This window comes from Anser cygnoides, chromosome 22, assembly GCF_040182565.1.
Source record: "Anser cygnoides isolate HZ-2024a breed goose chromosome 22, Taihu_goose_T2T_genome, whole genome shotgun sequence".
Lineage (NCBI taxonomy): Eukaryota > Metazoa > Chordata > Aves > Anseriformes > Anatidae > Anser > Anser cygnoides.
In genome coordinates, this window is record NC_089894.1 from 7,864,505 (window position 1) to 7,876,860 (window position 12,356).

Here is a 12,356-nt window from a genome sequence, read left to right on the forward strand (position 1 = left end):
GCTCTGTCCCGGGAGCACCGGGCACCAGAGCCACCAGGCACCGGTGGCCTTCTTGCCTCGGTCACCCCCGCACGCTGGGCATCCCCAGGCATGGTGGCCCCGCTGCCCTGAGCACCCCCAGCACCAGACCCACGGGGTGTCCTCGGCCGCTCCGTCCCGGGAGCACCGTGCAATGCTGGGCCTGCCATTCTGGGCACCGCCGACCTGGGGACACCCCCGATCCAGAGCCATGGGGCACTGGGAGCACCAGGACGGGCATCGCCTGGCCCCGCTGCTGGGAACCACCCCGGCTCCGGGCGAGGAGCCCCCTCCCCGTGCCCCATCCAACTGGGGCCGTGACTGCCACCAGCACTGGGGATGTGGACGGTGCTGGGGACAGGGGGACAGTGCCTGGGTGCGGTGTTGGGGACAGGCCTGGGTACAGGGCAAGGCCTGACACCGGTACTGACCCTATACCCTGGAATTGTCCCTGTACCCCAGAACTGTCCCCCTGTCCCCATACCCCCATACTGCCCCTGTACCCTGTAACTGTCCTCATACCCCGTCCCTGTACCCTAGAGCCGTCCCATTGTCCATGTAGCCCAGGACTGTCCCCCTGTCCCCCAGAAATGTCCCCATCCCCCAGAACTGTCCCCCTGTCCCCATACCCCAGAACTGTCCCCCTGTCCCTGTACTCCAGGACTGTTCCCACACCCCAGAACTGTCCCTGCACATCCCAGGGGGGGCTGGGGGGTCCCTGCACCCCCATAACTGTCCCAGACCTGTGGCACTGGCTCAGTCCTGGGGTGTGGGGCCAGCTGCGGGCTGTGGGGACGTGGGACAATCCTGGGAACATGGGGACAGCACTGGGGACATGGGGACAATCCTGGGGACATAGCACAATCCTGGGGACATGGTGACATCCCTGGGGACATCCCTGGGGACATGGGAACAATCCTGGGGACATGGGGACAGCCCCGGGGACAATCCTGGGGCCAGTCCTGGGGACACGGGAGCAACCCTGGGGACATGGGACAATCCTGGGGACACGGGGACAATCCTGGGGGCAGCCCTGGGGATATGGGGGCAGCCCTCGGAACATCCTTAGGGACACGGGGACGATCCTGGGGAGATGGGGGCAGCCCTAGGGACGTCCCTGGGGACATGGGGACAATCCTGGGGGCAGCCCTGAGGCCGCCCCCACCCCCCGGGGCCCCGTTGCCATGGGGGCGGTGTGTGTACACGAGCAGGACTACATATCCCACAACACCCCGCGGCGCCGCATCCCGCCCTGCCCCGCGCCGCCCCCCGCTTCCGGGGCGTGCCGGAAGCGGCGAGGCCGGGCCGGGCCGGGCCGGGCGGCGATGGCGGGCGGCGGGGCGGCTCGGGCGGCGCTGCTGCTGCTGCTGGGGGCGGCGGCGGCGCCGGGCCCGGCCCGCGGCTCGCAGGGCGACCGGGAGCCGCTGTACCGAGAGTGCCTGGGCCGCTGCGAGCGGCGGAACTGCTCGGGGGCGGCGCTGCGGCACTTCCGGGCCCGGCAGCCGCTCTACATGGGCCTCACAGGTACCGCCCCCCCCGCCCATTGGCTGCCCGCGAGGGACACGCCCCGCCTACCGTCTCGAGGCCACGCCCCCTGCCGCGGGGCCACGCCCGTTGCAATGAGGCCACGCCCGTTGCAATGAGGCCACGCCCCTGCCGCGGGGCCACGCCCCCTCCGCGCGGGCTCCTCCTCCGCGGGGGGGGGCGGGGCTGGGAGCGTTGGGGGGGGTCTGGGGGGCGCTGGGAGCACTGGGGTGTACTGGGGTAGGGCTGGTCCTTCACTGGGAGGCACTGGGCTGTACTGGGACGGCACTGGGCTGTACTGGGGCCGGGCTGGGAGGGCAATGGGCTGGGCTAGTTCTTCACTCACTAGGAGGCGCTGGGATGTGCTGGGAGGCACTGGGCTGTACTGGGAGGCACTGGGCTGTACTGGGGCCAGGCTGGGAGGGCAATGGGCTGGGCTAATTCTTCACTCACTAGGAGGCGCTGGGATGTGCTGGGAGGCACTGGGCTGTACTGGGAGGCACTGGGCTGTACTGGGAGGTACTGGGCTGTACTAGAGCCAGGCTGGGAGGGTACTGGGACGGGCTTGTCCTTTACTGGGAGGCACTGGGCTGTACTGGGGCTGGGCTGGGAGGGCACTGGGCTGGGCTAGTTCTTTACTGGGAAGCACTGGGATGTGCTCGGGCCAGGCAGAGGGGCACTGGGCTCTCCTAGAGAGCACTGGGATGTTCTGGGCTAGGTCTGGGGGGTCACTGGGCCACATGGGGGCTGTGCTGGGGGACACAAGTGCCATACTGGTGCTTGCTGGGCTATGGTGGGGGACACTGGGCCATACTGGGGCCATGGTGGGACACTGGGCCATACTGGGGCCATGGGGGGCACTGGGCCATACTGGAGGATGCACTGAGCCATACCAGGGGGTGCAGGGCTGTGCTGGGGGGCATGGAGCCATACTGGGGGGCACTAGACTTCGCTGGGAGAGGTGCTGAGCTCCCCTGGAGGGGGCACTGGGCCATACTGGGGCCATACTGGTGGGGCACTGGGCCATACTGGGACTTGCTGGGCTGCAGCACCCGAGCACCCAGCTGCTCCCAGCTCCTGCACACTGCCCGTGCTGCCCGGTGGTCTGTACTGGGAGGGACTGGAGGGGCTGGGGGGGGGGGGGGGGTGCACCGAGATCCCCCCATACCCCCCTTACCCCCTAATACCCCCCATACCCCCCATATCCCCTCCCATACCCCCTCCATACACCCCAATTACCCCCCCCATACCCCCCATATCCCCCCCATAACCCCTCTTCCCCCCAATACCCCCCATAACCCCCCCATATCCCCTCCCATACCACCCCTATACCCCCCTATGCCCCCCTATACCCCCCTGTACCCCCCAATTACCCCCCATACCCCCCATAACCCCTCTTCCCCCCCATGCCCCCCTTTACCCCCCATAACCCCCCCACATCCCCTCCCATACCACCCCCATACCCCCCATACCCCCTGTACCCCCAATTACCCCCCAATTACCCCCCATACCCCCCCATACCCCCCCATAACCCCTCTTCCCCCCCATTACCCCCCCCACACCCCCCACACCCCCTGTACCCTCCCACCCCCCATACCCCCCATACCCCCCCAAAACCCCCCAACCCCCCCATTACCCCCCAACCCCCCCATACCCCCCCCCCCACACCCCCCCACACTCCCTCCCACCCCCCCCATACCCCCCAAAACCCCCCAAAACCCCCCAACCCCCCCATTACCCCCATACCCCCCCACACTCCCCCCCACACCCTCCCACCCCCCCATACCCCCCCTCAAAACCCCCCAAAACCCCCCCAAACCCCCCCAAACCCCCCAACCCCCTCCCAAATCCCCCCCAACACCCCCCCAATCCCCCCAACCCCCCCCCCATACCCCCCCATACCCTCCCACCCCCCCAAAACCCCCCACCCCCCCCCCAAAACCCCCCCCCCCAACCCCCCCAGGCTGGACGTGCGGCGACGACTGCCGGTACGAGTGCATGTGGCGCACGGTGCGCCTCTACCTGCAGGGCGGCCGCCGCGTGCCCCAGTTCCACGGCAAGGTGAGCGCCCGCCTGCTGCTGGTGTTGGGTTTTGGGGGGGGGGACACCCCGGGGGGGGGTCCCCGTCCCCTTGTCATCATCCCGACCCCCTCCCCCCCCCCCCCCCCAGTGGCCCTTCTGGCGGTTCCTCTTCGTCCAGGAGCCGGCCTCCGCCCTGGCCTCCCTCCTCAACGGCCTGGCCAGCTTCCTCATGCTGCTGCGCTACAAGGCCGCCGTGCCCCCCGCCTCCCCCATGTACCCCACCTGCGTCGCCTTCGCCTGGGTGAGTGCCCCCCCCCCCCCCCCGTCCCCCCCCAAAATGTCCCCCGGGGGTTGGGGGCACGCGGCAGCCCCTGTCCCGGTGTCCCCCCCCCCCCGGTGCCGCCACCTCGCGCCCTCCCGCAGGTCTCCGTCAACGCCTGGTTCTGGTCCACCGTCTTCCACACCAAGGACACGGCGGTGACTGAGGTGAGTGTGTCCCGTGTCCCCCCCAAATCCCAGTCCCGTGTCCCCCCCCCGTCCCAGTCCCGTGTCCCCCCCCCCATCCCAGTCCCGTGTCCCCCCCAAATCCTAGTCCCGTGTCCCCCCCGTCCCAGTCCTGTGTCTCCGTCCCAGTCCCGTGTCCCTATCCTGTCCTAGTCCCATTTCCTGTCCCAGTCCTGTCCCCATCCCGTCCCAGTCCCATGTCCCCGTCCCATCCTGCCCCAGTCCTGTCCCCCCCAGTCCCAGTCCTGTGTCCCCACCCCAGTCCTGTCTCCCCAGTCCCATCCCAGTCCTATATCCCCATCCCAGTCCCGTGTCCCCATCCTGTGTGTCCCATCCCAGTCCCGTGTCCCCATCCCAGTCCCGTGTCCCCATCCCAGTCCCGTGTCCCCATCCCAGTCCCATGTCCCCATACCATCCCAGTCCTGTGTCCCACCCTGTCCCAGTCCTGTCTCTCCCCAGTCACTATCCCAGTCCTATGTCCCCATCCCAGTCCTGTCCCCCCATCCCATCCCCCAGTCCCGTGTCCCCCCATGTCCCGTCCCAGTCCTGTGTCCCCCGTCCCAGTCCTGTGTCTGTCCCATACCATCCGAGTCCTGTGTCCCCCAGATCCCTGTCCCATCCCAGTCCTGCATCCCCCCATCCCCGTCCCATCCCAGTCCTGTCCCCCCCTGTCCCCCCCCCCCCTTCCCCCCCCGTACCCCCCGGGGCCGCCGTCCCCGTCCTCCCCTGGATCCCCGTTGCCCCGCAGAAGCTGGATTATTTCTGCGCCTCGGCCGTGGTGCTGCACTCCGTGTACCTCTGCTGCGTCAGGTGAGCCCCGCGCCCCCCGCGGGGGGACGCCCCTGTCCCTGGGGGCTGTGGACCACCCCCCCCCTTTAATCCTCCCGTGTCCCCCCCAGGACGCTGGGGCTGCGGCGGCCGGCCTTAATCGGCGTCTTCAGGGCCTTCCTCCTCCTCTTCCTCGCCTGCCACGTCTCCTACCTGACCCTCGTCCGCTTCGACTACGGCTACAACATGGCCGCGAACGTGGCCATCGGTGAGGCTTGGGGGGGGGGGCTGCAAAGGGGGGGGTGATGGAGGGTTGGGGGGAGGATAACGGGTCCGGGTGCACCCACGCCGTGCCCGTGCCCCCCCCCCAGGGCTCCTCAACCTGCTCTGGTGGCTGTGGTGGTGCCTCCGCAACCGCCCGCGCCTGCCCCACGTCTGGAAGTGCGCCGTGGTGGTGCTGCTGCTGCAGGCGGGGGCCCTGCTCGAGCTGCTCGACTTCCCCCCCCTCTTCTGGGTGCTGGACGCCCACGCCCTCTGGCACATCAGCACCGTGCCCCTCAACGTCCTCTTCTACAGGTGGGTGCCGTCCCGAAATCGGGGTGCTGGGGAACCCCCCCCCCCCCCCCATTGAGATCGGGGCCCTTCCCTTCCGTACGGGATGCTCAGCGCCCCCCCCCCCCCTTCAAATTGACATACCTGGGGGCCCCTCTTTTGTCCTTGGGGTCCCCCTCTCTTGAAATTGGGGTGCTGGGACCCCGCCCCCTTGAGATCGGGGCCCTTCCCTTCTGTATGAGATGCGCAGCGCCCCCCCTCCTCAAACTGAAGTGCTTGGGGGCCCAAATTTTGTCCCTGGGGTGCTGGGTGCCCCCCTCCTGAAATTGGGGTGCTGGGACACCGCCCCCCGATATCGGGGCCCTTCTCTTCTGTATGAGATGCCCAGCACCCCCCCTCCTCAAATTGAGGTGCTTGGGGGCCCAAATTTTGCCCCTGGGGTGCCCCCCTCCTGAAACTGGGGTGCTGGGACCCCCCCTTGAGGTTGAGGCCCTTGTACAGGATGCACAGCACCCCCCCCCTCAAATTGACATGCCTGGGGGCCCCTCTTTTGCCCCTGGGGTGCTGGGTGCCCCCCTCCTGAAATTGGGGTGCTGGGACCCCCCCCTTGAGATTGTGGCCCTTCACTTCTGTACGGGACGCTCAGCGCCCCCCCTCCTCAAACTGAGGTGCTCGGGGACCCCAATTTTGCCCCTGGGGTGCTGGGCGCCCCCCTCCTGAAACTGGGGAGCTGTGGGGGGGGACCCCACTGCTGCTCCCCGGGAGGCTCTGAGGTCTGGCAGGGCCCTGGGGGGGCTTTTGGGGCGCTCCCACCTCCCGACCCAGCACCTGCACGTGGAGGGGCTGAGCTGTGCCCCCCCCCCAGCCCCGTCCCCCCTCCCTCCCCGCAGCTTCCTGGTGGACGACAGCCTCTACCTCCTGAAGGCCAACTCGGACCTCTCCAAAGCGGACTAGAGCAGATGGGGGGGCCCCCCCCAACCACCCCCCCCCACGGGGGGGGGCCCCTTCCCCATGGTGTGCCAAGCGAGACCCTGCCCCCCCCAGCTGCAGCCCCCCCCCCCCCCAGTTCCCATTGCCTCCTGAGGTTTGCTTTCCCCGCACCCCCCTTATCTCCCCCCCCTACCCCATGGCATGCGGGGGGGGGGCAGGTAACCCAGCTGGGGTGTCTGGGCCCCCCCCCCCAGCTTCCCCCCCCCCCCAGCTGCCGGTGCTGAGCCCGTGGCTCCCTGCCGTGGAGCTCGGCAGCCGCGAGGTGGCAACGGCTGCTGGGGCGCGCGGTGCCACGGGGGGGGGCCGTGGGTGGCCGGGGATCGGGCACGGGATGTGGGGGGGGGGGGGGTCCCGGGGGTTGGGGGGGGGGGCACACGGTGCCTGTGCACGCCGGTGCCTGTGTCGGGGGGTCGGGGGGGGGGGACGGGGGGGGGGGACGGTGCAATGCGTGGGGCTGGAGCGGTGCCTTGGGGCAGGGGGAGACCCCCCCTGCGCAGCCTGTGGGGAGCCCCCCCGGGGGGGTGCAGCCCCCCCCCCCCCCCCGGATGTGCCCTGGGCTGTGAATAAAGCTGGAATTCAACCTGTGCCCCCCCCCCGGCGTCCCTCATTCCTCGATCCCATTCCCAGCCCCCCTCTGCCCCCCCCGTACCCCTCGCTGCCCCCCCCAGCAGCCCGTAGCACCCTGCCCTGCGCCCCAATTCCCACCCCGCTGCCCCCCCCCCCCACGCCTGTGTGCACCAACCCCCCCCCCTGCCCCCCCCCTCTTTGTCCCCCCCCGCAGCTCATCCTTTCCCTGCCCCATGTGCACCCCAAACCCTTGCTGTGCACCAACCCCCCCACCCGTGCCCCCCCCTCTTTGTCCTGCACCCACAGCGCAGCCCCTCTGGCTGCCAGCACCCCGCGACCCCCCCGGACCCCCCAGCTCTCCCCAAGCCGTTCAGCTCAGCCTTTATTGCGGGCAGCAACGGGGACACACCAGGACTCGGGGGTGCGAAATTTGACTTTTGGGGGGGCCGCCATCCCCGCGGGGGGGGACACAGGGGGACCTCAGGCCTCCGTCGGCTTCTGCGCGTGGGCGAAGAAGACGCCGTCGACGTCGTCCACGCCGGTGCGGAGGGCGGGCGGCATGGCGTAGGAGCGGAACTGCCGCAGGGCGAAGCCGGCCCCCGCCAGCGCCCCGCGGACGTCGTCCTCGGCCAGCGGCACCACGGGCAGGCGCGCGGCGCCCGCCAGGTAGAAGGACTCGCCCAGGGCGCCCAGCAGCAGCGCGTGGCCCCCCGGGCGCAGCAGCGAGCCCACGTGCGCCAGAGCGCGGGCGAAGGCGGCGCGGTCGGGGCTGACGGCCTCCAGGCAGAAGGCCGAGAGCAGCGCGTCGGCCGGCGGGCGCAGCGGGGCGCCCAGCGGGTCCGGCCGGTGCACGTCGATGGGCAGGATGCGCCGCAGGCGGCCCCGCAGCCGACGCTCCTTCTCCTGCCAGGGCTCCCTGCGGGGGACGTGGGGAGGGGGGTCGGGGGGGGGGGGGTCAGGTGGGGTGGGGAGGGGGATATGGGGGTCCTGCGGGGGTCGGCTTGGTGTCAGTGGGGACACGGGGGTAGGGTCGTGCAGGGATCAGCCCGGCATCTGTGGGGATGGGGTTTCGGGGGGGTCAGGCCAGCATCGGTGGGGATACGGGGCTGGGGTCCTGCGGGGATCAGCCTGGCATCGATGGGGATACGGGGCTGGGGTCCTGCGGGGTTCAACCTGGCACTGATGGAGACCCAAGGACAGGGTCCTGCAGGAATCAGCCTGACATCTGTGGGGACACGGGGCTGGGGGTCCTGGGGGGGGGGGGGGGGGGGGGGGGGAGTCAGCCCAGTATCAATGGGGACACGGGGACAGGATCCTGCGGGGTTCAGCCTGGCATCGGGGGGGACAGGGGGGACAGGGTCCTGCAGGGATCAGCCTGGCATCGATGGGGAAAGGGGGGGGTGGGGTCCTGCGGGGGTCAGCCCAGAATCCGTGGGGGTGTGGGGATGGGATGGCATGGGGACGAGCCTGGCATCCACGGGGATGGGGGACAGGGTCCTGTGGGGTTCAGCCTGGCATCAATGGGGACACGGGGCTGGGGTCCTGCAGGGATCAGCCCAGCATCGATGGGGATACGGGGCTGGGGTCCTGGGATCAGGGCATGATGGGGGGGGCTGGGGCTTCAGCCCCAGCACGGGGATCAGCCTGGTATCGGCAGGGACACAGGGGATCAGCCCAGATGTGGGGGCTCTTCTCCCGTGGGCTCAGCCCGTTGGGTGGGGACGGGATCCCGCAGGGATCAGCGCATCGGGCTGGGGGGTGTGGGGACGTGAGCCCAGTGGGGAGCAGCTTGCAGTCCCCGGGGCCAGGGGGCCGTGATCCTGCAGGGACCAGCCCCACACCCACAGGGACGAGGGGCTGGGATCCCGTGGGGACTTGGGGCTGGGATCCTGCAGGGCTCTGGGGACATTATTTGGGGGAACAAGCCACTGTGAGCCCACTGGGACCATCCCAGCCCCACGGGGCCCCGGTACGAGCCGTGCCCTGAGACCCAGCGCTCAGCCCCGCACCACCCGCCCTGGGGAGGGGTCCCCGTGTCCCCTTCCCCCCCCCACCCCGAGCAGCCCTACCCGCGCCCCTCGATCTTGCAGACGTGCTGGATGAAGGGGCTCCAGTCGAAGGTGCCGGGCTCGCCCCGCGCCCAGCGCTGCAGCTCCTCCCGGTTCACCGCCAGGTAGTCGGTGGCCACGATCTCCTCGAAGTGGTCGCAGGCGCTCAGCAGCTGGTAGATGGTGGGGCCCGAGCCCACGTCGATGAGCGTGCGCCCGCGGATCTCACCTGGGGGGCGCAGCACATGGGGGGGGGGGGTCCCACAGCGGGTCAGGGACCTGGGGACATGGGGCTGGGGGAGCCAGACACGGGGGACAAACCAGGGGACAGCAGTGGGGGGGGGTGGCAGGGTGGTGGGTGCCCCCTCACGCCCCGTGCCTCGGTTTCCCCACCCTTCTACAAAGCCGGGGACCCCCCCCCCCCAGCACCCCCTCACCGCTGGCAAAGGTCTCGGCCAGGCATCGCAGCTTCCAGGGCACCACGCAGTCCTCGGAGGAGAAGTCAGCCCGGGGGGGCACGTAGTTGTTCTGCAGGTAGGCGCGGGGGTCGAAGCGCTCGTAGCCCTCCCGGACGGCGGCCAGGCTGCTCATGGCGGGGGCTGCGGGGGCCGCTGCGCCCGGACCCGTTTTATAGCCCCGGCAAGGCCGGGGGGGGTGGGGGGGTGAGGGGCGGGGGGGGGCACACGGTGAGTTATGGCTGTGCTCGGCACGGCGCTGATTGCGGCCGTCCATCGCGGATAACCAGGTTAGCGTCAGTGCCCGGGGCCGGATCCGGCCCTGCGCTGAGCAGCCAGCCCTGCTGTGTCCCCCCCCGGGAGCAGGGGGGGGGAGGCTGGAGCCTGGCGTCCTGCTGCAGCCCTTGAAGCCGGTGCCCACCTGAGGAGTGGGTGTCCCAGCACCATGGTGGGAGCACGGCGCACCCCCACCCCACCCAGCACCCAAAGGTGCTGCCCTGGCTCCAGGCCTGCCCCATGGGGATGGGGATGGGGTTGGGCTGGGGCTGGAAATGGGGCTGGGGTCCGTCTGGGTGCTCCCTCGTTACCGATGAGCCGAGCGCGCTGGAGCTCAGCCCAGCCCCTGGCAGGAGCCGGCACCACCAATCCTGCCCGCTCCCAGCGCTCCCAGTGCTCCCAGTGCTCCCAGCGCGCCCAGCACCCTGGGACCGGGGACGGGATGGGAGCTGCTTGTGGGGCCGGGGGAGGAGGGGGGGTAAAGGTGCTGGAGCCCCAAGGGCAGCAGCGGGAGGGGAGGGATGGGGATGAGGACGGGAAGGGGATGGGGACAGGGAGGGGGACAGGGGCTGGCGGTGGCCCAGGGACAGCAGGATCCGGCCGGGCGGGAACAGCTAATCTGGGCGCTGGCACCGAGGTCGTCCTGGACCCTGCCAGGGGCTGGGCTGGCAAAAGGGGGGGGCAGTTATATAAGCAGGGATCTGCCCCCCCCCCCCCCCGCCCAAGCCTCCAACCCCGCGTCCTGCAGCAATGGGCCGTGCCTCAGTTTCCCCAATTCCCCCCCCCCAGGGCCCCTCTCTTGGGTCCAGGGGTAAAGGGCAGATGGGGGGGGAGGGGGGGAGCTGAGCCAGGTCTGGCGGGGGGGGGCAGGTCCTGGTACTCTCCCCCCCCCCCCCCCCCCCCATAAATAAAACGCTGCTGCCGGAGCCGCAGGCCCAGGCTGGACACTTTATTGCAGTACAAAGGAAGTCTGATTTGTACAAAACCACACAAAAACCCCCACCGCGCCCCCCCCCCCCAGCCCCTCTGAAGGCTTGGGGTTGGGGGGGGGGGGGGGGGCTCAGCGCTCCCCATCCTCACACCCCCTCCTTCTGCCAGGGAAACCGAATCGTCCCCGCGCCCGGCACCGCCCCGAGCCGCGGGCGCCCCGTCCCCGCCGGCCACCCCCACCCGCCACGGGGTGGGCGCCCACCCCCACGTCCCCCCACCCTCCTCTGCCTCCCCCGGGGGCCGCGGCGCGCGCAGGGGCTCAGGACCCCGCCGCCGCTGCCCCCCGCCCTCAGCCCGCGCCCCGAGCCCCCCACCCACGGCCGCCGCCGCCGCCTTCAGCCCCTCTGGGCCTCGTGGGAGAGGGAGCGGGACAGGGTGCGGGGGACGCCCGCCTTGGCCCCGCGGAGGTCCGGGGGGGCGAAGAGGGGCAGGGGCAGGGTGCGGGCGTAGGGCAGGAGGTGCTGGGCCAGCGGCTGCCCCAGGAGCCCGAACCGCAGCACGCCCCAGGGCGAGCGCTGCTCCAGCACCCGCGTCTCCCCGCGCTGCTCCAGCGTCTCGCGGCGCCGCTCGTCCACCTCCCGCCGGCACCACCTGGGCACGAGGCGCTCATGGGGGTGGGAGCGGGGGGGGGGGTTCCCTGTCCCTCCCCACCTCATGGGCAACTCTGGAGACCCCCCCCCTCTCCACCCCAGACCATCCCGCGCCCTATGGGGACCACCCAGCTTCGTGGGGAACCTGTGGAGATCCCCAAGTCCCCCTGGGCACTTTGGTGACCCCCCCCCCACCCCCCGCCCATGGCATCTCCAACTCCATGGGGACCCCTGGAGACCCCCCCTGCACCCCCAGGTCCCGCCCAACCCCATGGGGACCTCACCCCATGGGAACCCTACAACCTGCATTGCAGCACCCAGAGCCCCCCCGTCCCACAATGACCCCCCCTCCAACAGCCTCCCCAGCCCCACAGGGACCCCGGGAGCCCCCCACGTCCCCGTGTGGACGCGCAGCCTCCCCCAGCCCCATGCAGCCCCCCCCCCCCCCTCTCCCCACAGGAATCCCCAAGACCCTCCCAGTCCCACGGGGACCCTTGGACACCCCCCCACCTCCCTGGATCTCCCACGGACCCTCGGAGCCCCCCCGCAGCCCTATGGGGACCTCCCCCCCCCGCCCCCCATCCCTCAGGGACCCCAAGCACCCGGACCCCCAGTCCGTCGGCGCCGCTCACCCCTCCTCGGGCCGGGTGCTGAGCTCCAGGTCCAGCCACTCGGCGCTGAAGGTCTCGTGGCGCCCCACGTCCTCCTCCTTGACGCGGCAGCCTAGGCGGGCGCCCGAGAGCAGCCCCCCGCTGCGCACCACCGTGCTCGGCCCCCACATCCCCGCGGCACCCTGGGGTGCAGCTGCGCGCGCCCCGGTTCCGGCTTCTGCTGCCCCGCGCCTGCCAGCCCCGCTTATATGGCCCCGGGGGAGGCTATTTTGGGACGTGTCACTGGCACCGCAGGGACGGGTGGGTGCCAAGAGCCCCCCCCTCGGGGGGGTAAGCGGGGGGGGGGGGTGGCACTGGGGACACATGCGTCACCTCGTGTGCATCCGGCCACGCTCAGCCCCGCGCGCCCAGGGTTGCTCTGGTAGGGTCACCCCCCGTGGT

General features: G+C 71.0%; 3 protein-coding genes across 4 annotated transcripts; 1 reads left to right on the plus strand and 2 right to left on the minus strand.

The window, feature by feature from the left end:
- Positions 1-1,187: 1,187 nt before the first annotated feature.
- On the plus strand, positions 1,188-6,964 carry PGAP3 (post-GPI attachment to proteins phospholipase 3). 2 transcript variants are annotated; one of them, XM_066981667.1, is made up of 8 exons: positions 1,188-1,542; positions 3,506-3,603; positions 3,713-3,865; positions 3,988-4,050; positions 4,817-4,878; positions 4,968-5,104; positions 5,208-5,412; positions 6,279-6,964. In XM_066981667.1, exons 1-8 carry the CDS (start codon positions 1,203-1,205, stop codon positions 6,340-6,342), a joined length of 1,122 nt encoding a protein of 373 aa, XP_066837768.1. In that variant the 5' UTR covers positions 1,188-1,202; the 3' UTR covers positions 6,343-6,964. The 2 variants fall into 2 exon arrangements, with proteins under 2 accessions (XP_066837768.1, XP_066837769.1); XM_066981668.1 differs by having other exon boundaries at positions 3,743-3,865.
- Positions 6,965-7,311: 347 nt separating this feature from the next.
- PNMT (phenylethanolamine N-methyltransferase) lies at positions 7,312-9,881 on the minus strand. The gene is made up of 3 exons (XM_066981719.1): positions 9,431-9,881; positions 9,015-9,222; positions 7,312-7,861 (listed from the first exon to the last, which is right to left on the minus strand). Exons 1-3 carry the CDS (start codon positions 9,723-9,725, stop codon positions 7,426-7,428), a joined length of 939 nt encoding a protein of 312 aa, XP_066837820.1. The 5' UTR covers positions 9,726-9,881; the 3' UTR covers positions 7,312-7,425.
- A 771-nt stretch (positions 9,882-10,652) lies between these two features.
- TCAP (titin-cap) lies at positions 10,653-12,145 on the minus strand. Its single transcript, XM_066981561.1, has 2 exons — positions 11,937-12,145; positions 10,653-11,305 (listed from the first exon to the last, which is right to left on the minus strand). The coding sequence occupies exons 1-2, from the start codon at positions 12,083-12,085 to the stop codon at positions 11,050-11,052; spliced, it is 405 nt and encodes a 134-aa protein (XP_066837662.1). The 5' UTR covers positions 12,086-12,145; the 3' UTR covers positions 10,653-11,049.
- Positions 12,146-12,356: the final 211 nt, after the last annotated feature.

Coding starts and splice junctions, on each gene's coding strand:
- PNMT (XM_066981719.1), bottom strand. CDS start 9,725: ATGGACGGCCGCAATCAGCGCCGTGCCGAGCACAGCCATAACTCACCG. Junction 9,223..9,430: donor GGCCGAGACCTTTGCCAGCG/GTGAGGGGGTGC, acceptor TGCGCCCCCCAG/GTGAGATCCGCGGGCGCACG. Junction 7,862..9,014: donor TGCAAGATCGAGGGGCGCGG/GTAGGGCTGCTC, acceptor CGTCCCCCGCAG/GGAGCCCTGGCAGGAGAAGG.
- PGAP3 (XM_066981667.1), top strand. CDS start 1,203: ATGGGGGCGGTGTGTGTACACGAGCAGGACTACATATCCCACAACACC. Junction 4,051..4,816: donor AGGACACGGCGGTGACTGAG/GTGAGTGTGTCC, acceptor GTTGCCCCGCAG/AAGCTGGATTATTTCTGCGC. Junction 5,413..6,278: donor CTCAACGTCCTCTTCTACAG/GTGGGTGCCGTC, acceptor CCCTCCCCGCAG/CTTCCTGGTGGACGACAGCC.
- TCAP (XM_066981561.1), bottom strand. CDS start 12,085: ATGTGGGGGCCGAGCACGGTGGTGCGCAGCGGGGGGCTGCTCTCGGGC. Junction 11,306..11,936: donor AGCACCCGGCCCGAGGAGGG/GTGAGCGGCGCC, acceptor CCTCGTGCCCAG/GTGGTGCCGGCGGGAGGTGG.